Here is a 23,286-nt window from a genome sequence, read left to right on the forward strand (position 1 = left end):
TGGCAGCTATTTTTTTTTTTTACGTACTTTTTTTTCATTTGTGGTGTGACTGTGAATATCATTTCTGTCTCTTGTGCTACAGTATGTGATGCACGGTCATTTTAGCTCTAGACTTCAGAGATACTCAGTTTCCCTATTTCATGGCTAAGTAGTTGTGCATGTCATTAGGCTGTGTTGCTCACCATAAGAGTATATACTGTATATGTGTCACGGTCTCTTTGTACTGTTCACTGTCCTGTACGGTTGTGTACGTTACAGACTCATGGTGTTTCTCTGTTAAGATACAGTAGCATCAAACATACCACAGAGACATAGATAATATGCTTCAGCATTAATATAGCCTACAGTAATTATTTGCACATAAACCCATTGCTCCCAAGTTGTTGCGCTAGTAAAGATCCCCTCTCAACAGTGTCACGTTCCTGACCTGTTTTCTCTTGTTTTTGTATGTGTTTAGTTGGTCAGGGCGTGAGTTGGGGTGGGCATTCTATGTTATGTGTTTCTATGTTTAGGTTCATTGTCATTTAGCCTGATATGGTTCTCAATCAGGGACAGGTGTTTTACGTTTCCTCTGATTGAGAACCATATTAAGGTAGGTTGTTCACACTGTTTGTTTGTGGGTGGTTGTCTTCCGTGTTTGTGTCTGTGCACCACACGGGACTGTTTCGTTTGTTCGTTCGTTTGTGTAGTCTGTACCTGTTCATGCGTTCTTCGTGTATATGTAAGTTCTCTAGTTCAGGTCTGTCTACGTTCGTTTATTTGTTTTTTTAGTTTGTTGAAGTATTTTCGTATTTCGTCTTTACTTTAATAAATATCATTATGTCAAACTATCACGCTGCGCTTTGGTCCAATCCCTACTCCTCCTCTTCTTCTGAAGAGGAGGAGGACGACCGTTACAAACAGATACTATCACATTAGACAAAGACTGTGCATTGAGGCAACAAAAAAATAATGTCCTTCCTACTACTCTGAAAAAGCACATCATATTGAGCAGCACAATCTCATTGTTCACTGAGAGGAAACACGGTTTGAACGCGTTCCCATTTCCCCTTTCAAACACCAGAGAGAGGAGGAGAAACAGAGCAGAAATGATCTCTTTCATTCATAATACATTCAAGGGGATGTCACATCTCTGGATACAGGCAATAGTGGATACACGCAGGCTGTCGTATACGCACAGGCTCATAATAGCACTATGGATCACAACAGTGTGTAGACCACACTACCAACACACCTAACACAAGTATAATATGTTGAGAATGAGACACCTGCCTTAGGCCAAGGGCTACCACTTCCACAGCCCCTTGTGATCCAGCCTGGGCTCATTGTCCAACCTGTTTTCCAACCTGATTCTGAATTCCATCAGCACACGCAGCTTTCTGACTGACTCGGTGCTCCTGTCCTCCAATAGTCATTGCCGCCTTATGATTTGCAATGCAATTGCTCATGCTGGAATCCCACCAGAACCCGTGCAGAGGTAGCTAGAAAATGATAGAAATCAATGCGAGCAGAGTGGTCATCTATCAACAGAGAGGTGGACAGAGGTACGATGAGTTGACATCAGGCGCTGAGTTGCAGGACTTGACAGGCTTCCTTCCGCGGTCCACCTAGTAATTTATGACAGAGGGGGGGGGGGGGGGGGGGTCACACTATGTCTGTGTGTGTGGTTTTACCTGTGGCCTGTAATGCACATAACTGTTTGCTTAATCCACATGGAGGGTAACAGTGTTAACTTTGCTAGAGAGAGTTTTACAAGTTTCCTTGTCTGTTTAAATCCTAGCTGATTGGTTTACCTCCATGTGCGTAGAATATCTGTTTGGTCCTTTATTTTTTCTCTATGTGGATAATATAATCTTCCTTCTTTTCACTCTCCCTCTCCCTTTATCCTGCTTTACTGTCCTTGGTCAACTCTCCTCTTTGTAAGTACCTGGGCCAGTCTATCCATCTGCAGTCTATCGTTATCTGAACACTTACCAGTGCCTCAGACACAGTATTATTTGTGGTTAATATTGGCATCTCTGTCCTTATTTACCTCCTCTCTCCCCCTCGCTCTGTCTTTCCCTCTGTCGTCCATGGCCTTGAGAGTCATCTTGCTGTGTATTAATTAGCTCATTAACCTGAGTGATCTTTTGTCACTCCTCTTAGAGACTAACTAGACTGCCTGCCTTCCCACCACATCTCTGACTGCCTCACTCAGTCTGCATTACTGTAAGACCTAAACAAACAGGCTAGACACAGACATTACCGAGAGAGGAATACTGTTCTCTCTCAGGCAGGCTGTCATCGAGGGTGTGTGTGTGTGTGTGTGTGTGTGTGTGTGTGTGTGTGTGTGTGTGTGTGTGTGTGTGTGTGTGTGTGTGTGTGTGTGTGTGTGTGTGTGTGTGTGTGTGTGTGTGTGTGTGTGCACGTGTGTATGTGTGTTTTCACCTCATCACGTTCTCTCCCTACAGATGATTCTGACTACTCAGCCACGAAGAGTAAAACCAGCGAGGACATCCTCCAGACCTCCCAGTTTCCCGACTCGTATTCTCCTGACCACTACCACCAGCAGTCTAACTACTACCCCTACACTCCCTCTCCCAAAGGTACTGCTTCCAGAGGACCAAGAGCACTCACTGTTGGCTAAATGGGTTACTGAGAAATTGACTGATGTATATCGATCAAGCTGTTAGATATTTAAAGAGAGCACGTCTTGGTCATAGAATTCCTGTGTCATTTCAACTCTCAACTCTTATGTCTTACAGTAACCAGGTTTCCAACCAACTTTTTTATGTGAGTAAAGTACGTCGGATTTAAAAAAAAATCACGACAGGCCCGATGGAAACAGCTAATTTGTCGATAAACTTTCCGAATGTCGACAAAACAAAATACGCTAGACAAGGTGGGATCTTTTTTTGTCTGTAAAATTAATACTGCGAGGAATGGCAGTGGGAACACCTTTCTGCTCAAATATTGAGAGAATAACCTTCATATTGAAGTAGAATTGGAATCACCTGATGATATGTTGTGTGGTCGTCCCACTAACGACTCAGGAAAGCTGGCAGTTTATTATACCACAGCTGAAATAAATTATGATGAACTTCACAGGGTGGTGAATGTGCACGGTGATGAGTTTGATGCTCCTTTCCAATAAATATTGAGGGTGACATGATGATTGATGCTTGGCTGGTGTTTGACAAGTAAAAAGAATCTCTTTTGTCCATAATAATCTCATGTAGGCTATATCTGTGAGCTGTTGGCTAGAGCACACGTGTCAAGACCAGAGTGGGTACAATCACTATATAACAAATCAAATTTTATTTGTCACGTGCTTCATAAACAGGTGTAGACTAACAGAGAAATGCTTCCTTACGGCCCTTGTTAACAATACAGAGATAAAAAAGAGAAGTAGGAGAAACATTTGAGTAATAACACGAGGAATAAATAGAAAAATAATAACACAAGGGATAAATGCACGATGAGTAACGATAACTTGGCTATACAGTACATTCAGAAAGTATTCAGACCCCTTTTTCCACATTTACGTTACAGCCTTATTCTAAAATCAACATTTTTCCCTCATCAATCTACACACAATACCCCATAATGACAAAGCAAAAACGGGTTTATCTGAAATGTCACATTTACATAAGTATTCAGACCCTTTACCCAGTACTTTGTTGAAGCACCTATTGGCAGCGATTACAGCCTCGAGTCTTCTTGGATATGACGTTACATGCTTGGCACACCTGTATTTGGGGAGTTTTTCCCATTCCTCTCAAGCTCTGTCAGGTTGGATGGGGAGCGTTGCTGCACAGCTATTTTCAGGTCTCTCCAGAGATGTTCAATCGGGTTCAAGTCCGGGCTCTGGCTGGACCACTCAAGGACATTCAGAAACTTGTCCCGAAGCCTCTCCTGTGTTGTCTTGGCTGTGTGCTTAGGGTCGCTGTCCTGTTGGAAGGCAAACCTTTGTCCCAGTCTGAGGTCCTGAGCACTCTGGAGAATGTTTTCATCAAGGATCTCTCTATACTTTGCTCCTTTCATCTTTGCCTCGATCCTAACTAGTCTCCCAGTCCCTGCCACTGAAAAACCCACAGCATGATGCTGCCACAATCATTCTTCACCATAGGGATGGTGCCAGGTTTCCTCCAGATGTGACGCCTGGCATTCAGGCCAAAGAGTTCAATCTTGGTTTCATCAGACCAGAGAATCTTGTTTCTCATGGTCTGAGAGTCCTTTAGGTGCCTTTTGGCAAACTCCAAGCGCGATGTCATGTGCCTTTTACTGAGGAGTGGCTTCCGTCTGGCCACTCTATCATAAAGGCCTGATTGGTGGAGTTCTGCAGAGATGGTTGTCCTTCTGGAAGGTTCTCCCATCTCCACAGAGGAACTCTAGAGCTCTGTCAGAGTGACCATCGGGTTATTGGTTGTCACGCCCTGACCGTAGAGATCTTTTTATGTCTCTATTTTTGTGTGGTCAGGGTGTGATTTGGGTGGGCATTCTATGTTATTTTTTCTATGTTTTGTATTTCTTTGTTTTGGCCGGGTATGGTTCTCAATCAGGGACAGCTGTCTATCGTTGTCTCTGATTGGGAACCATACTTAGGTAGCTTTTTCCCACATGGTTTTTGGTGGGTAGTTCATTTCTGTTTAGTGTTTTCACCTTACAGGACTGTTTCGGTTATTCTCTTGTTTATTTTTGTTATAGTGTTCAGTTTTAATAAAACAAGCATGAACACTTACCACGCTGCGCTTTGGTCCGATGATTCCTCTTCTTCAGACGACGAATACCGTTACATTGGTCACCTCCCTGACTAAGGCCCTTCTCCCCAGATTGCTCAGTTTGGCCAGGCGGCCAGCTCTAGGAAGAGTCTTGGTGGTTCCAAACTTGTCCATTTCAGAATGATGGAGGCCACTGTGTTCTTGGGGGATCTTCAATGCTGCAGACATTTGTCAGTACCCTTCCCCAGATCTGTGCCTTGACACAATCCTGTCTCGAGCTCTACGGACAATTCCTTCGACCTCATTGCTTGGTTTCTGCTCTGACATGCACTGTCAACTGCGGGACCTTATATAGACAGGTGTGTGCCTTTCCAAATCATGTCCAATCACCGCAGGTGGACTCCAATTAAGTTGTAGAAACATCTCAAGGATGATCAATGGAAACTGGATGCACCTGAGCTCAATTTCTAGTCACATAGCAAAGGGTCTGAATACTTATGTAAATAAGGTATTTCAGTTTTTTATTAAAAAAAAAAAATATTAAAAAAATAATAATAACTGCTTTCGCTTTGTCATTATGGGGTAATGTGTGTATTTTTTAAAGCAATTTTAGATTAAGGCTGTAACATAAGAAATTGTGGAAAAAGTCAAGGGGTCTGAATACTTTCCGAAGGTATTGTATACACGGGGTACCAGTATTGAGTCGAGGTAGATATGTGCACTACCGTTCAAGTACATTAGAGTGTCTAGTTTGAGAAACAGACGCCTCACAAGTCCTCAATTAGCAGCTTCATTAAATAGTAACCGCAAAACACCAGTCTCAACGTCAACAGTGAAGAGGCAACTCTGAGATGCTGACCTTCTCGGCAGAGTTGCAAAGAAAAAGCCATATCTCAGACTGGCCAATGAAAAGATTAAGATGTGCAAAAGAACACAGACAGTGGACAGAGGAACTCTGCCTAGAAGGCCAGCATCCCGGAATCGCCTCTTCACTGTTGACGTTGAGACTAGTGTTTTGCGGGTACTATTTAATGAAGCTGCCAGTTGAGGACTTGAGGCATCTGTTTCTCAAACTAGACACTAATGTACTTGTCCTCTTGCTCAGTTGTGCATCTGGGCCTCACACTCCTCTTTCTATTCTGGTTGGAGCCAGTTTGCGCTGTTTTGTGAAGGGAGTAGTACACAGCGTTGTACGAGATCTTCAGTTTCTTGGCAATTTCTCGCACTGAATAGCCTTCCTTTCTCAGAACAAGAATAAACTGAGTTTCAGAAGAAAGGTCTTTGTTTCTGGCCATTTTGAGCCTGTAATCGAACCCACAAATGCTGATGCTCCAGATACTCAACTAGTTTAAAGAAGACCAGTTTTATTTATTTTCTGCTGTGCTAACATAATTGCAAAAGTGTTTTCTAATGATCAATTAGCCTTTAAAAATTATAAACTTGGATTAGCTAACACAACGTGCCATTGGAACACAAGAGTGATGGTTGCTGATAATGGGCCTCTGTACGCCTATGTAGATATTCCATTAAAAAATCTGCCGTTTCCAGCTACAATAGTCATTTACAACATTAACAATGTCTACACTGTATTTCTGATCAATTTATGTTATTTTAATGTACAAGAAAATATATATATTTCAAAAACAAGGACATTTCTAAGTGACCCCAAACTTTTGAACGGTAGTGTACACGGTGAAACACGCTGCTGCTTCTTTATGGGATCAAACTCTTTCAAAACATTTTTAATTTAAACGTTTTCAAAGTTTAAAACATAGAGATCGGCCCGTAAATGGACCACATAGCTCTTGAAGTTGGACGTCTAGAGTCCCGTGTAGAATTCTTAGAATCTGGGAGAATAGGCGCAGCCAAAACAAAGTTCGACCCAGACATGTCTATCATAGTGGCATGTCTGCCAGCTGATGAAAACGAGGACCTAATCTCCAAAGTGAACCAGTTGATATCGGTAGGCCTAGGCTTCGAAACAGAGGTGACTGCAGTTGAGAGGATGAGGGAGAGAGGTAAAGGTCCCGGGGTTGTGAAGGTGGAGTGTCGGTCCGTGAAGGAGAAAGTGGCTCTGTTACGGAAAAAAACTAAAGCTGCGAGACCATCGTGATTATAACAGTCTTCCTTTGATCAGCCAAGTCTCACACCGATCGCCTTATAGAACTGAACTTCAAGACGCTGCTGAGAGAAATACAAGGAGGAAAGGACTATTTTGTCACGGGAAACGGACGGGTCATGAAACGAGATCAACCAGAGGGACAACCCGGACAAGGACATGGGGGTGGACAGACCTACTACATACTGAGGGGCTTCCCATCCCCTACGAGATTCGATTTCAATAGCACATTGGAATGTTAACGGATGGACTACCTTGAACAATAAATTACGAATAACAATACTAAAATCCTTAAACCCAGACATTATCTCAATAAATGAAATGCATTTGCGTCGGCAAGAAACTGTTGATATTGAAGGATATGTATGGTGTGGACCCAACAAGAACACTCACGTGAAAGCCCCCAGGGATTCTGGGGGAGTGGGAATATGTGTAAAGTCTGATACGATGAAAGCATATAAAATTGAATTGATCGATAAAGCCATAGAAGGAATTATTGGTTTGCGCTTTGAACATAGGGAGTCAGATTATTGTTTTGTTGTTTTTTCATGCTATTTGCCACCTGAACAGTCCACATGGGATAGAGATGCATCCTCCTTCTGTAGTAATTTGTTAAGTCAAGTATAACTATATACAGAAGCAGATGCTATTTACATATGTGGGGATCTTAATTAACAGTCGAATTGGGAGGTTAGATGACAATATAAATGATATTGATGATATTCCATTGCGTGTTGCTTTGGATGACTTTGTTAATCATCATGGAGAAACCCTATTAGAATTCCTTCCGGACTCTAAAATGTCATTAATGGAAGGATATGCCCCTTAAGCGATAACTTTACATCCATATCTGGCAAAGCTGTGGTGGACTATATACAGTAGTTACCCTCCACGACTGTCTAGAAACTTGTTTGGAATTTAAGGTGTTGGTTGAAGAATGGGGATGTTTCGACCTAATTGGGGGAAAAAAGTAGACTTTCTGATCATTCAATTTTATTTATGATATTTTCTGTTGGTCACTAACTTCACTCAACCAGGTACTGCTGTGCATCACATGGGGCAAAAGATATATACCCCGCATAGGCCTAAATGTAAGAAAATAAATGTGCCACATTACTTTCTATGTTCTGAAATTGTCACGCCCTGGCCTTAGTTATCTTTGTTTTCTTTATTATTTTAGTTAGGTCAGGGTGTGACATGGGGGAGGTATGTGTTTTGTATTGTCTTGGGTTTTTTGTATGTTTATGGGGCAATGTTTAGTCTAGGTGTATGTATGTCTATGGTTGCCTAGATTGGTTCTCAGTTAGAGACAGCTGTCTATCGTTGTCTCTGATTGGGAGCCATATTTAGGCAACCATAGTCATTAGGTAGTTTGTGGGTGATTGTCTATGTCTATGTGTAAGTTGCCTGTGTCTGCACTTGTCATTATTATAGCTTCACGTTCGTCGGTTTGTTGTTTTGTTTAGTTTGTAAGTGTTCTTCGTCTTCGTTGATTAAATATGTGTTCATTTCACGCTGCGCCTTGGTCCTCCTCTCTTTCACGTAACGACGATCGTGACAGAAATGGCATGTAGAGCTCTGGTGGAACTCATTGAAACTCTGCAAAGATGCCAAGAAACATTTGATTTAGATGTGTGGTATGAAAAATTTGGCGAATAAAGAATACACCCCCATGTCCAGGAAAGTTTACAAGCCGAACAAGCCTTATTGGAATGACGAGTTAAGGGATCTATGGTCAGCAATGTGCAAGGCTAAGTACTTATTTTTACAGTGTAAAGATAGGACTACAAGAGAACATTTTAGGAAGGAATTTAAGAAAAAACATCAAGTGTTTGATAAAAGACTGTGCGTATTCAAACAGAGATATCAGAGTGGGCAGTTATTGCACCTTGAGGAGATACGGACAAGAAATCCTCAACCGTTTTGGAGCCAAATAAACAAGTTAGGACCAAAACCCATAAGAAAATTCCATTGGAAGTCAGGGAATAGCAGGGGGGGCTGAACTCTGATATTACACCGGTACTTAAGTAGTGGGAGAAGGGGTTTGCTAGTTGGTTCTCAGGTAACAAAAATGTGGCAAATTTTGAGGAAGAATTTTATAAAGACATATGTTCCCTGAGAACTAAAATGGAAAATAAAACGTTAGAACCCTCTTATATATGTAACAAATACTTAAATGAGGAGCTGTTTGTGGCAGAATATAAGAAAAAAAATGGGAAAGCGTTTGGCATTGATGAGGTTTTAAAATCCCCTAAATTGACGTCCTATATGATTTACTCCAAATGTGTTTTGAGTACAGTATACCGCCATCCATTTGGTATAAGTCTATAGTGAATCCCATTCCCAAATCTTCAAGAAATTACCTGAGAGTGCCACTGAACTACAGAGACATATGTTTATTAAGTACGGTTTATAAATTATATTCATCCTCCTCAACAATAGGCTAATGACCTTTTTGGAGGATCGAAACATGCTGGTGGAAGAACAAAATGGTTTTCGTAAATCCAGAGCCTGTATAGATAATATGTTCTTGGTCTGTACAATACTCAGAAATAGATTACGCGAAGAGAATCCTACTTTTGCGTGTTTCATTGATTTCCAGAAAGCTTTTGATTTTGGAAATAGGGATTTTTTTAGCCTATAGTTTGTTAAAGACAGAGATTGATGGGACATTTTATCACGCAACCCAGTCTCTTTACAAAGTACCAATTGCTTGTGTGCGTGTTAATGAATAACGTACAGATTGGTTTCAAAACACCCTCCGGTGTAAAACACCTTATCACCAACTTTATTTGCTATGTTTATAAATGACTTGGCAAAATAAAGTAAACAGTTAAATATTGGAGTAAGATAAGATGATGAAATGCTAAGTATGAAATGCTTTTATATGCTGATGATATTATTTTGATGGCAGAAACCGAATAAGACCTGCAGAGCATGTTATTATGTGCTGTCAATTGGTGTATAAGATGGAGACTCATGATCAACCAGACAAAAACACGGATAATGACTTTTAGAAAACCAGGTACTAAGAGAAATGTTTTTCAGTTTCGTTTTTGGTGAAGATTGTGATTTACCCGATTTATTTGATATTAATAGTTAACGATTATTTACTTAACAAATAGTAGGACATTTCTGTTCTGTTTAATTCTGTGTTTCTGTAAAGGGATGGTTTCCACTCTAGCTTCCTGCAGTTAGTCTGGGCGTAATGGTCAAGGAAATGGGTTTTGCTAGAGATAGCTTGAGCTGACAATGACTTGGTGATAAAAACCTAAAGCTGGCATATCATACACAAGATGTGGTGTCTGTGACCCGGGATAGAGATAGCCTGGAAGAGTTTAGAACAATCCCTCATTGTCTCATTTTCCTGGCATCTGGGAAACTAAGCCTGGTTGGGGGTAAAACATCCCGTGGAGATAACCAGGAGATGGACCAACGTGGCTTATGAGAGGGGTGGAACCAGCCCCGACTAAGCATTTTAGGTCCCATATAAGATCTCTGTTTTTTCATTATCAGTTAGTCAAGACTGTTGGGTTGACTAGTCTCATTATTGCAATAATGAATCGATATTGAATAAAGATGATTGTTTGAAGAAATGACAAAGTCTCTCTCACTTGATTAGAATATTCCACGACAAGACATTCTTGAGTTTACTAGCTATTATAAATATTTGGGTATTTTTATTGATGAAAACAAAAACACTCAAAGATATTGGTTATGCTACGTATTCCAAACTGTATCAGACATGCGTGTGTCCTGTTCTGGACTACTCAGCAGGAGTGTGGGGTGCTAAGAGGTATTTTAAAAACGAACATGTTCATAGCAGAGCAGTATGTTACTTTTTAGGTGTCCACAAGTTTGCACCTATACTTGCAATAACTGTGGATATGGGCTGGGAACCCTGTGAGGTGAGATGGAAGGTGTGTAGGGTGAGACTTTGGAATAGACTGTTGGATATGTCAACTTCCAGAATAACTAATTATGTATCCATAAGGGATCTATCCATAGGGGGAGCAACTGAAATGGCTGACCTTTTTCAACAGTCTGACTGTGAACATCTGTATGAAAACCAAATTAAGGGAGACATAGATATGATTTGAAAAACAACTGTTGATGCAATATGAAAAAAATGGGTGGAGGAGATTAATCATGAACCCAAATTGACAACCTTTTGTTTGATTAAGGGTGCATTTGTGTGTGAGAGATATAATGTTTAACCTGCCTAAAAACAAGATATTGCTATGTGCACAGGTAAGATCAGGGCTATTGCCTCTGTGTATTGTGGTGAAATGGAAGTGGAAAGACTATGCAACTATTGTGACCTCGAAGAAATAGAGAATGAAACTAATTTGAACCTCTATTGCCCTTTCTTCCACGATATACGCTTGCTCTTATTCTAGAAAGCACACCAGATATACCCTGGCATTATGTGGCTGAGTAATAAAGAGAAACGGAAATGTTTTTTGTCCATTGTGTATTTCCGTTTGCAGAATATTTAGTTAAAGCCTGGAATAAAAGAAAAAGGGCTACCTATAATTAGATTGTAAAAATATTTAGCTCTTATGTGGTAATTGGCACATGTGTACAGTTGAAGTCAGAAATTTACATACACCTTAGCCAAATACATTTAAACTCCGTTTTCACAATTCCTGACATTTAATCTTAGTAAAAATGTCCTGTCTTAGGTCAGTTAGGATCACCACTTTATTTAAAAAAATGTGAAATGTCAGAATAATAGTTGAGAGAATGATTTATTTCAGCTTGTATTTCTTTCATCACATTCCCAGTGGGTCAGAAGTTTACATACACTCAATTAGTATTTGGCAGCATTGCCTTTAACTTGTTTAACTTGGGTCAAACGTTTCGGGTAGCCTTCCACAAGCTTCCCACAATAAGTTGGGTGAATTTTGGCCCATTCCTCTTGAGCTGGTGGAACTGAGTCAGGTTTGTAGGCCTCCTTGCTCGCACATGCTTTTTCAGTTCTGCCCACACATTTACTATAGGATTGAGGTCAGGACTTTGTGATGGCCACTCCAATACCTTGACTTTGTTGTCCTTAAGCCATTTTGCCACAACTTTGGAAGTCTGTTTGGGGTCATTGTCTATTTGGAAGACCCATTTGCGACCAAGCTTTAACTTCCTGACTGACGTCTTGAGATGTTGCTTCAATATATCCTCATCATTTTCCTTCCTCATGACGCCATCTATTTTGTGAAGTGCATTTCTCCAAAAAGTACGATCTTTGTCCACATGTGCAAACCGTAGTCTGGCTTTTTTATGGCGGTTTTGGAGCAGTGGCTTCTTCCTTGCTGAGCGGGCTTTCAAGTTATGTCGTCATAGGACTCGTTTTACTGTGGATATAGATACTTTTATACCTGTTTCCTCCAGCATCTTCACAAGGTACTTTGCTGTTGTTCTGGGATTGATTTGCACTTTTCGCACCAAAGTACGTTCATCTCTAGGAGATAGAACGCGTCTCCTTCCTGAGCGGTATGATGGCTGTGTGCTCCCATGGTGTTTATACTTGCATACTATTGTTTGTACAGATGAACGTGGTACCTTCAGACATTTGGAAATTGCTCCCAAGGATGAACCAGACTTGTGGAGGTCTACAATTTTTTTTCTGAGGTCTTGGCTGATTTCTTTTGATTTTCCCATGATGTCAAGCAAAGAGGCAGTGAGTTTGAAGGTAGGCCTTGAAATACATCCACAGGTACACCTCCAATTGACTCAAATGATGTCAATTATCAGAAGCTTCTAAAGCCATGACATAATTTTCTGGAATTTTCCATGCTGTTTAAAGGCACATAAAGGCACAGTCAATTTAGGGTATGTAAACTTCTGACCCACTAGAATTGTGATACAGTGAATTATAAGTGAAATAATCTGTCTGTAAACAATTGTTGGAAAAATGACTTGTATCATGCACAAAGTAGATGTCCTAACCAACTTGCCAAAACTATAGTTTGTTAACAAAACATTTGTGGAGTGGTGGAAAATTGAGGTTTAATGACTCCAACCTAAGTGTATGTAAACTTCCGACTTCAACTGTATATAGATTCTGTATAGGCTTGTCCATATGAATCTTCTCTTTGTGCCAGACTGGGTTGAAATGCCTTCTCTGTCTTTTTTTCTGTATTTATTTATCTGTATATGTTATGTATGTATGTATGTACGTATGTATGTATCTGTATGTATATTATTTTACTGCTCTAGGGATATAATTATTGTTTCGATAACCTTATTTACTATTATGTATTGATTTGTACCTTACATTTTTTCACTCTTTATCCAATGTGCAATGCAGAGAACACCAGAAGAAGAATTATAATTGAATTACCACTGTGAATTATTGTAATGTTTGTTTATGTGTCAATTAATCCCATAAGGGATGGGTTGCCAATTTGGGATTAACAGCAGTGTATTTGATGAGTCAAAAGAGATCCAAAAGGGTCAATGCAGAGAATCCGGGTAGCTATTGGTTAACTATTTTGGGGGAGGAAGCTGTTCAGGGTCCTGTTGGTTCTCTACCCTCTGTAGCGCCTTGCGGTCGGATGCCAAACAGTTGCAATACCAAGCAGTGATGAAGCACGTCAAGATGCTCTCAATGGTGCAGCTGTAGAACTTTGTAAGGATCTGAGGGCCCATGACAAATCTTTTCAGCCTCCTTATGTGCAAGAGGCGTTGCCGTGCCCTCTTCCCGACTGTGTTGATGTGTGTGGACCGTGATAGTTCCTTAGTGATGTGGACATAGAGGAACTTGAAGGGTGCGTGCTCGGCCCTACGTTTCCTGTAGTCCACGATCAGCTCATTTGTCTTGCTGATGTTAAGGGAGAGGTTGCTGTCCTGGCCTTCCACCGTTGTGTGGTCTGAAAACTTAATGGTGGTGTTGGAGTCATCCGCGGCCATGCAGTGGTTGGTGAACAGGGAGTACAGGATGGGACTAAGCAAGCACCCCTGAGGGGCCCTCGTGTTGAGGGTCAGCGTGGCGGATGTGTTGTGGCCTACCCTAAACACCTGGGAGCGGTCCTTCAGGACGCCCAGGGTCCAATTGCAGAGGGAGGTGTTTAAACCCAGGGTCCTTAGCTGAGTGATGAGCTTGGAGGGTACAATGGTGTTGAATGCCGAACTCTAGTCAATGAACCGCATTCTCACGTAGGTTTTCCTTTTGTCCAAATGGGAAAGGGCAGTGTGGAGTGCAATATTGCGTCATCTGTCGGGGCGGTATATGAATTGGAGTGGGTCCAGGGTGCCTGGGATGATGGTGTTGATGTGAGCCATGACCAGCCATTCAAAGCATTTCATGGCTATAGATTTGAGTGCTACAGGGCGATAGTCATTTAGACAGGTTACCTTGGTGTTTTTTGGCACAGCGTGGTGGTCTGCTTGAAACATGTTAGTAGGTTTTACACACTTGGTCAGGGACAGGTTGAAAATGTCAGTGAAGACACTTGCCTGCATGCTCTGAGTACCTGTCCTGGTAATTCGTCTGGCCCAGCGGCCTAGTGAACGTTAACCTGTTTGAAGGTCTTGCTCACATTGGCTATGGAGAGCGAAATCACACAGTCATCCGGAACAGCCTCGAAGCACGCATAGAGGGTATTTAGCTCATCTGATAGGCTTGTGTCACTCGACAGCTTGCGGCTGGGTTTCCCTTTGTAATCCATGATAGTTTGCAAGCCCTGCCACACCCTCCAAGCATCAGAGCCGGAGTAGTAGGATTCGATATTTTTTCGTTTCTAGTTGCACAGGTGACATGCTGGTAGAAATGAGGTAAAACTGATTTCAGTTTTCCTGCATTAAGGTCAACGGCCACCAGGAGCGCCGCATCTGGGTGAGCATTTTCTTGTTTGCTTATCGCCTTTTACAGCTCGTTGAGTGCCATCTTAGTGCCAGCATCAGTTTGTGGTGGTAAATAGACAGCTACGAAATATATAGATGAAAAAACTTTTTTGTAAACATTTTTTGTGACAAAACCATCAGTAGAGTTAAAAATGTGATGGAAACCCATAGATTTTTTATTTGTATTTTTTATTTGGTACATGGGAATTTAATCGCAAAAGTTATTTTTATGTGCATTATGTCATCACGTACAGCCTTTTATCCGCAGTTTGATTGAAACACATCTCTGGTGGGAAAATGTATATATTGTTTTTATGCAGATTTTTTTATATTCACATGAAAGTCTGTCGCCAATTGGATGGAAACCTAGCTAGAAATGTTGATTTCTCTCTCTGTCCTTGATCTCTCTCTCTCTCTCTCTCTCTCTCTCTCTCTCTCTCTCTCTCTCTCTCTCTCTCTCTCTCTCTCTTTCTCTCTCATCTCAGCTACTCGTGCTCGGAGGTTTTCCTCAGGTGGAGAGGAGGATGGATGGAATCAAAGTCTTAACAGGGTCAGTATGACACAATAAATGCTATTCAAAATATTGTTCATTAGTATTTGTGACTGAGAAAGCGTGGACCAATAAAAAGGAAATCATAGCAATATACATTTGATTTCATATTATTTATTTCTCAGAATGTTTTATTTCTTTAAAAAATGTAAAATGCAGAAAGATTCAGTAAATATCTCTGAGACTAGCATTACTCAACATTGCTTGTTTGTTGTGGGGTAAAAAACAAGGCTGTAAATATTTCATGAATATTGTCTACAAGGCTAAACAGGGCTTCAGCCCCAGACATTATTCATATTGTACTGGTCAGGCCATATTCCTCTCTTTCTCTGTCTATTTACCTCTCTCCTTTTCCTTTCACTTCTCTCTTTATCTCTCTCTCTCTCTCTCTCTCTCTCTCTCTCTCTCTCTCTCTCCCTCCCCCTCTCTTCCCTAGCTCCAAGGTGGTATAGGCCGTATGATTCTGAAGGAGGAGATGAAAGCTAGGTCGGGTTCCTATGACAATGACCCGTGGGGCAGCGCCCGAAACTCCCGTAGCGGCAGCAAAGAGGCCCTGCACAACGTGGGCTACAACAACACTGTCAACGGATGTAAGAACACCATTATCCACTTACATTACAGCTCTGATAAAGATTTAGTACTGGTGCTAAACACCAGTCCATAAACATCACTGTCATCCGTTTATCCACACTGACATAGCATTGAGGCTAGATTGTGAATCTCTGTGTCGGCAATATTTGACAAGCCAGTTGTTTTCTCTGTTCTCTCATGCGCATTGCTCACCCGGATCCTGGTGCTATATGAATAGCTATGGGGAAGGTGTGCCTGTCCGACCTTAGCTAGCTTCTCAGCAGCAGTGTGGAGGTGAGAGGAGGGCAGAGTGCCAGGGGTCTGAGCCAGAGAGAGATGGGAGATGAGTCAGTTAAATCCCAGCCTCTGATGGACTGACTGACTGACAAATGCTGTTATGAGAGGAGCCGCTCCATAGTGACTCAGCGGTCCAAAAATATAATATATTCCTCCCAAATGGCCCCCTATTCCCTCTATAGTGCACTGCTTTTGACCATAGTAGTGCACTACACAGGGAATAGGTTATTTAGGATGGACACCATGTAATGTACCACCTGGAAGTTATGCCTGTACATCAAGATTGTGTATAAATTCAAGTGCGCATATCAGGTTGCCATACCTGATATGTGGTCAGATCTTCCATCCCTGTGGCTTTGGGAATGAATGTATCTGTCTCTGTACAGACAGAGAGAGAGAGAGAGAGAGAGAGAGAGAGAGAGAGAGAGAGAGAGAGAGAGAGAGAGAGAGAGAGAGAGAGAGAGAGAGAGAGAGAGAGAGAGAGAGAGAGAGAGAGAGAGAGAGAGAGAGAGAGAGAGAGAGAGAGAGAGAGAGAGAGAGAGAGAGAGAGAGAGAGAGAGAGAGAGAGAGAGAGAGAGAGAGAGAGAGAGAGAGAGAGAGAGAGAGAGAGAGAGAGAGAGAGAGAGAGAGAGAGAGAGAGAGAGAGAGAGAGAGAGAGGTGTTGCTGTGTCCTCTCCTGCTGTTAATGAATTAGTCAGGGAGAGACAAAGTCCCCAGCTTCAAGTTGCAGCACATAAACATACCCACCTTGACACACACAGAGGTAATTGAACATTCTGTATAGTGCCTTGCAAAAGTATTCAGACCCCTTGGATTTCTTCATATTTTATTGTGTTACAAAATGGGATTAAAATGTATTTAATTGTCCTTTTTTTTTATCTACACAAAATACTCTGTAATGTCAAAGTTCAACAACAACAAAAAATAAGTTTAATAGAAAATCAATAACTAATATAGTAGTTGCATAAGTACTCAGCTCCCTAAGTCAATATATGTTAGAAATACCTTTGGCACTGATTACAGCTGTGAGTCTTCTTGGATAAGTCTTAAAGAGCTTTGCACACCTGGATTGTGCAATATTTTCACAATATTATTTTCTAAATTCTTCAAGCTCTATGAAGATGTTGGGGATCATGTCGAGACAGCAATTTTCAAGTCTTACCATAGATTTTCAAGCATATTCAAGCCAAAACTGTAACATTCACTGTCTTCTTGTTTAGCAACTCCAGTGTAGATGTGGCCTTGTGTTTTAGGTTGTTGTCCTGCTGAAAGGTGAATTTGTCTCCCAGTGTCTGGTGGAAAGCTGACTGAACCAGGTTTTCCTCTAGGATTTTGCCTGTGCTTAGCTCCATCCCGTTTCCTTTTTATCCTGAAAAACTCCACAGTAGTTGCCGATGACAAGCATTCCCATACCATGACGCAGCAACCACCATACTTGAAAATAAGGAGGCACTTACTCAGTGATTTGCCCCAAACATAAGGCTTTGCATTTAGGCAAAAAAGTGTATTCCTTTGTTGTTTTTTGCAGTATAAATGTAGTGCCTTGTTGCATACAAGATGCATGCTTTGTAATATTTGTATTCTGTGTATTTGTATTCTTCTTTTCACTCAGTCATTTAAGTTATTATTTTGGAATCACTACAATGTTGTTGATCCATCTTAAGTTTTCTACCATCAAAACAACTCTGTAGCTGTTTTAAAATCACCGATGGCCTCATGGTAACATCCCTGAGCAGTTTCATTCCTGTCCTGCAGCTTAGTTCAGAAGGACAACTGCGTCTTTGTGTCTGGGTGGTTTAATATATAATCCACAGCGTATGTATTAACTTGACCATGCTTAAAGAGATAGTTAATGTTGGATTTCTTATTGTTACCCATCTGCCAATCACAGCCCTTCTTTATGGGGCTTTTGAAAAGCTCTCTGGTCTTTGTAGTTGAATCTGTGCTTGAAATTCAATACTTGACTGAGGGATGTTGCAGATGTTGTATGTATGGGGGACAGAGGAATGGTTAGTCATTCAAAAAGGGTCCATGTAACATTTTATGTGATTTGTTAAGCACTGTAGCAAGACATGCACAATGCTGCGCATCCCAACACACACACACACACACACAACCTTGGCCTTCAGCCTTTCTCCATGATTAAACTGCATACGAAGCCAGCACGGGAGAGAAATCTGATAAACTGCGACCAACTGACCCTATTTATCTATCATGTCAGTTTATCATCTCTCATCTCAAATGATAACGCACAGGCAGGTAGAGAGCAGAGCAGGGAGGAAACGGTGCTCTGCTGGAGATGTCAATCAGTCCCACATCCTCGCTGAGACTGTGTCGTAGGTAACCATGTGTTTCTGGCTGCTCTGATGAAGGATGTGCACACTTACATCGAGCCTCCTCTCTCCTATCTCCTCCTTACTCATCACATTAAGTGTATGTTTACATGTTAGGGTGTGGAAACGAGAGTGAGAGAGCGAGAAGGAGAATGTGCGTTTTGTTGTGTACTGCAGGGCGTACATACATATGACTTCCCCCACCGCCCCACTCCAGTTGAAGGCTTATGTCCCTCTTCCTGTTTTATTGATGAGTCATTAAAGCTGCCGCCATGTTTAAAGGATGTTGTCATTTTCTTTGGGGAAAGTGAGAACACAACCAGCAAAAGCACCAGCCAGCCACACTGACTAATGTGATGCAAATGAAAGCTTTCTTAAGGAGCCATTGATTTGGGTGTTTAACCTGACTGTTGGGTTACGTCCCAAATGGCACCCTTTTCCCTGTATTGTGCAGTACTTTTGACCAGGGCCCATGATCAAAAGTAATGCACTACACTACCGGTCAAACATTTTAGAACACCTACTCATTCAAGGGGTTTTCTTTATTTTTTTTTACTATTTTCTACATTGTAGAATAATAGTGAAGACATCAAAACTATGAAATAACACATATGGAATCATGTAGTAACCAAAAAAGTGATAAACAAATCAAAATATATTTTATATTTGAGATTCTTCAAAGTAGCCAGCCTTTGTCTTGATGACAGCTTTGCACACTCTTGGCATTCTCTCAACCAGCTTCATGAGGTAGTCACCTGGAATGCATTTCAATTAACAGGTGTGCCTTCTTAAAAGTGGAATTTGTGGAATTTCTTTCCTTCTTAATGCATTTGAGCCAATACAGAAGATAGTATACAGAAGATAGCCCTATTTGGTAAAAGACCAAGTCCATATTATGGTAAGAACAGCTCAAATAAGCAAAGAGAAACAACAGTCCATAATTTCTTTAAGACATGAAGGTCAGTCAATATGGAACATTTCAAGAACTTTGAAAGTTTCTTCAAGTGCAGTCTCAAAAACCATCAAGCGCTATGATGAAACTGGCTCTCATGAGGACCGCCACAGGAATGGAAGACCCAGAGTTACCTCTGCTGCAGAGGATAAGTGTTATTTAATAGTTTTGATGTCTTCACTACTATTCTGCAATGTAGTAAAAAATAAAGAAAAACCCTAGAATGAGTAGGTGTTCTAAAATGTTTACTGCTACTGTAAATAAGGAATAGGGTGCCATTTGGGACTCACACGTTAATACACATATTGTTGGGAGATTAAATGGTTGTTCATCTCACTGAACCCAATTTTATTTTGCACGTCAGGACCGCTACGGACCTCCACCAGAGTTTCCTCTGGCTTCGCCCTGCCCAGGCATAGTTCATTAAGTCCTCCTTGTTGTATATCTCTTGTGTTCTTGTTATAGTCTTTGTTATATGTGTTAAGTCCTACTAGGACAAACAGTGGCATTTTTGTGTGGCATTGTTCGTACAGACCTCTTCCATCTCGCCATCCTCACTGTAATCCATGAGAAGCTGTGTCATACTATAGCTCCTAGAGCATTGTTTCTCTCGAACTTGAGGACCGCAGCTGCTATGTGTTTGGTATCTTTCATCATTGTCATGACCCTGGATTCAAGACTGATTTGTATCAGGAGGGTCTTTTAAGAATCTGTTGAGAAACCGTTATAGGATCTTTATGAGACCAGATGAGAACACTTAACCATGCACCTCTACAAGCAGAGGCTGTATCTAACCATGTCAACCCCCCCCCCCTCCCTCTCTCCCCGCCGCTCTCTCACTCTCTCTGTCTTTCTCTCTCTGTCTCCGTCTGTCTCCACCTATATATCGCTCTCTCTGCAGCTCCCACCAGATCCCACTACAATGCAGGCAGTGGTGAGTGATATGACTCAGTGTCCTACTTGTGCCTTGTCTGTCTGTACAGCGCTGAGGGTCATCACAAGGGCACAGTACAGTTATATCAGTGTATGCAAGATGAGCTCTTTAGCCATGTCACTCATCTGATATTGATTGATTCATGTATATTACAACGTATATTACAATGATCATTACAATGACAACAAATGCCATTTTAATGAAATCAATTATGCTCATACATGATTTACACAAGGATTACAAATCATGCATGTTGCATAGTAGAGGTTAGAAATAACAATGAAATAAAAATGTAAGATACAGTACATATTCTGCTGCATAATGGCTTTTGATACAGGCTTTGACATTTCTTTGTAACGTCATTGCCCGTAAATGAAAAAGACAGAGAGAAAGACAGGGATTCTCCGTTGTGTTTGCTCTTAGCGCCCCCTGCTGTCTCTTATACAGATCTGCATGTGTTCTCTGTTAGAAATGCTAATTGCCCCATCCGTCACTGAGTGTTTCCACTGATGTGTGCTGTGTTCTGCTGGGACCCAGTGTGTGGGTGTGTTGTAGCTCACAGGCTGAACGGCAGGGATGCTTGTGTTTGCTCACTTCCAGACTCCTTCATCGCCAAGTCATCCTCGTTGCCCGGGTACGGCAGGAACGGACTGCACAGGGTGAGTTCTCTGAGAGTGGGGGGTGTGATGAATGAGGGGGGTGGGGGGGTGTCACAGGGTGTGGGGGTTGAACATGGGCCCTGTGGATCCAAATCAGCTCAAGACCAATAACTTGTGGCTATGGCCTGATGTGGGCTTTGGGTAATAATTGTACTTGTTGTCTGTCTCTTTCAGCCCCAGAGTGCGGATTATTTCCAGTACGACAGCAGCAATGTAGTGAACTGGGGAATCAGAGGTTAGCAAAAATGGATTTGCCTTTCAATGTCATGACTTGAATACAAAATACAGAACCAATGAGAATATGTATACATGTGCTGATCAGTTCTTTTTCTCTCTTTTTCTACAGAATACAAGGTAAGATGTTATGCAAATTCCGTAACAAACTGACCATCACTAAACCAAAGATAAGCTGACAGTAGAGAACTCTAGAACAGAAAAGAGGAAATTGAGCCCAATAAGAAAGGAACAGTGAGTCCTACTGATCTGCTGCTATGGCTCTGAGAGGAAGTCATTCATCTACTTCAGAGGAAGTACAGATGAATGTATGACAGAGGCAAACGTCTTTGAGTCGTTGGCAATAGGATGGGCGCCATTGCTTAGTCTGCGTCTGGTGTGAAAATCTAAACACGTTGAACGTTTTGCTCATAACCACAGTGTGCCACTCCTCACTCAGATCTACCCATATGACGTGTTGGTAGTCACCGTAAGGGGGCGCAACCAGCCCCCCAATGACGTGGACAGAGCCAGACTAGAGGTGAGTTTCTCTCAGGTTTGTAAACATACAAGTAATGAAAACCTCTCACTTTACGTACTATGGAGCAAGTCGATTGTCATAACCATCTCAGAAATAGAAATACAATGTCACTCCAACAATACTAACATATATGTTTAATCTCTCTCTGCCAGCGCCACCTGTCTCCTGAGGAGTTCTACCGGGTGTTCAGGATGACTATGGCTGACTTTGACCGGCTGGCACTGTGGAAGAGAAACGAGCTGAAGAAACAAGTCAGGTTGTTCTGAAAGGACTGGTGTGTAGAAGCTCAGTGTAGCAGCCTGCTGGGCTTAACGTTAGAGACGCCTAAGTCCTCACTGAGAGCCATAATAACTAGTCTGGATAGTCCGCCACACTGGCCAGAGACACAGCAGAACCAGAACTAGAACCAGCATGGTTCTAGCCATAGACATATAATGCATTTTAATTCTCTGGTTCTATGGTTCCATCACATGCTCTGGGTCAGAGAAACCCATCCAGTCTGAGTCTATACATCAATAATATCTCTCTGGCGAAAGAGGACTAACATACTACTAGTCCTCCCAAGCTATGTCTGTCCGTGGAAACCTACATCTGCAGAGAGGTCTAGACCATGCTAGTTCTGCCTAATGCTTTCAGTATTATGTGTTTGTTTTATTATTGCGAGTTTAACTATAGTTCATGGCTGTCGTGTCATGAGGTTATAGCATCTTTGAAGCCTCTTCTAGGTTGCGGGTTTGGAAAGCTCTGAGACATTGGCTTATGGTCAAGCAGGAAAGAGAACACCAGCAAACAGAACGTGCTACCAGATTTGCATTGTCTTTGCTTTCTTTACTCGAAATATATTGTTTCATTCACCGCCTTTTTTTTTTTAACAGTGAGACTAAAACTTGATTTCTTTATAGAGCGAGGGTTCACCTCGGAGCGAAAGGCTAGATTGATATAGTGTGGTAGCCTACCGTTGAATTAAATGAGTGGATTATATTGTATGTATACTGAAAAGCCAAAGTAATATTAATAATGTTAAGAAATTATGATTTTAATAATTTTTGTAAAATGCTTAAACAGACTGAATGCATGTTTCCAGAAATGGTTCCCGTGTGAGTATAAGACCAGGCTCTTGCCTTCGTACTGAAAGTTCATTGATTTACTATATTAAATTGATGAAAAGGATCTGAACAATGTAATGTAAGTATTGGAGTTCTGGATTATTTAGTACTCTCAATTTCAATTGAACCAAAGGACATGTCATTTACAGTAATGGAATATCATGTTATAAATGGATATTGGATTGTATTTAGAGCTGGGATTGTATTTAGGATAACAGGTGAGTGAGTGTGAGTGACTTGTCATGGGGAGACTTGACCTGATTCTATCTCAACACATAGAGATAGAGAAAATGAATAGAGATAGAAATGAATAACATGGAATCTGAACTGCTTCTAAATACATATTTAGAAAGTGGATTGAAGGGATTGGTGTCCAGAGGTCTGAATAACAGATGAATTAGTGGTATGGATCTGAATTAGATTACAACTCAAAGGGGTTGAATGGAATCTTCCCTTAACAATACAATGTG

The 23,286-nt window shown here is 41.4% G+C and overlaps 1 protein-coding gene across 1 annotated transcript in view; it reads left to right on the plus strand.

Moving 5' to 3' along the window:
- ablim3 (actin binding LIM protein family, member 3) overlaps positions 1-22,822 on the plus strand; it is an 87,402-nt gene extending 64,580 nt beyond the window's left edge. Inside the window, exons 15-23 of the mRNA XM_038988511.1 lie at positions 2,451-2,585; positions 15,147-15,211; positions 15,648-15,801; positions 20,265-20,297; positions 20,898-20,956; positions 21,131-21,191; positions 21,303-21,310; positions 21,630-21,710; positions 21,863-22,822. Of these exons, the coding sequence (XP_038844439.1) occupies positions 2,451-2,585; positions 15,147-15,211; positions 15,648-15,801; positions 20,265-20,297; positions 20,898-20,956; positions 21,131-21,191; positions 21,303-21,310; positions 21,630-21,710; positions 21,863-21,976 (710 nt within the window). The 3' untranslated portion in view covers positions 21,977-22,822. The remainder of the gene's footprint in view (positions 1-2,450; positions 2,586-15,146; positions 15,212-15,647; positions 15,802-20,264; positions 20,298-20,897; positions 20,957-21,130; positions 21,192-21,302; positions 21,311-21,629; positions 21,711-21,862) is intronic.
- Positions 22,823-23,286: the final 464 nt, after the last annotated feature.

Source organism: Salvelinus namaycush, chromosome 3 (genome assembly GCF_016432855.1).
Source record: "Salvelinus namaycush isolate Seneca chromosome 3, SaNama_1.0, whole genome shotgun sequence".
Lineage (NCBI taxonomy): Eukaryota > Metazoa > Chordata > Actinopteri > Salmoniformes > Salmonidae > Salvelinus > Salvelinus namaycush.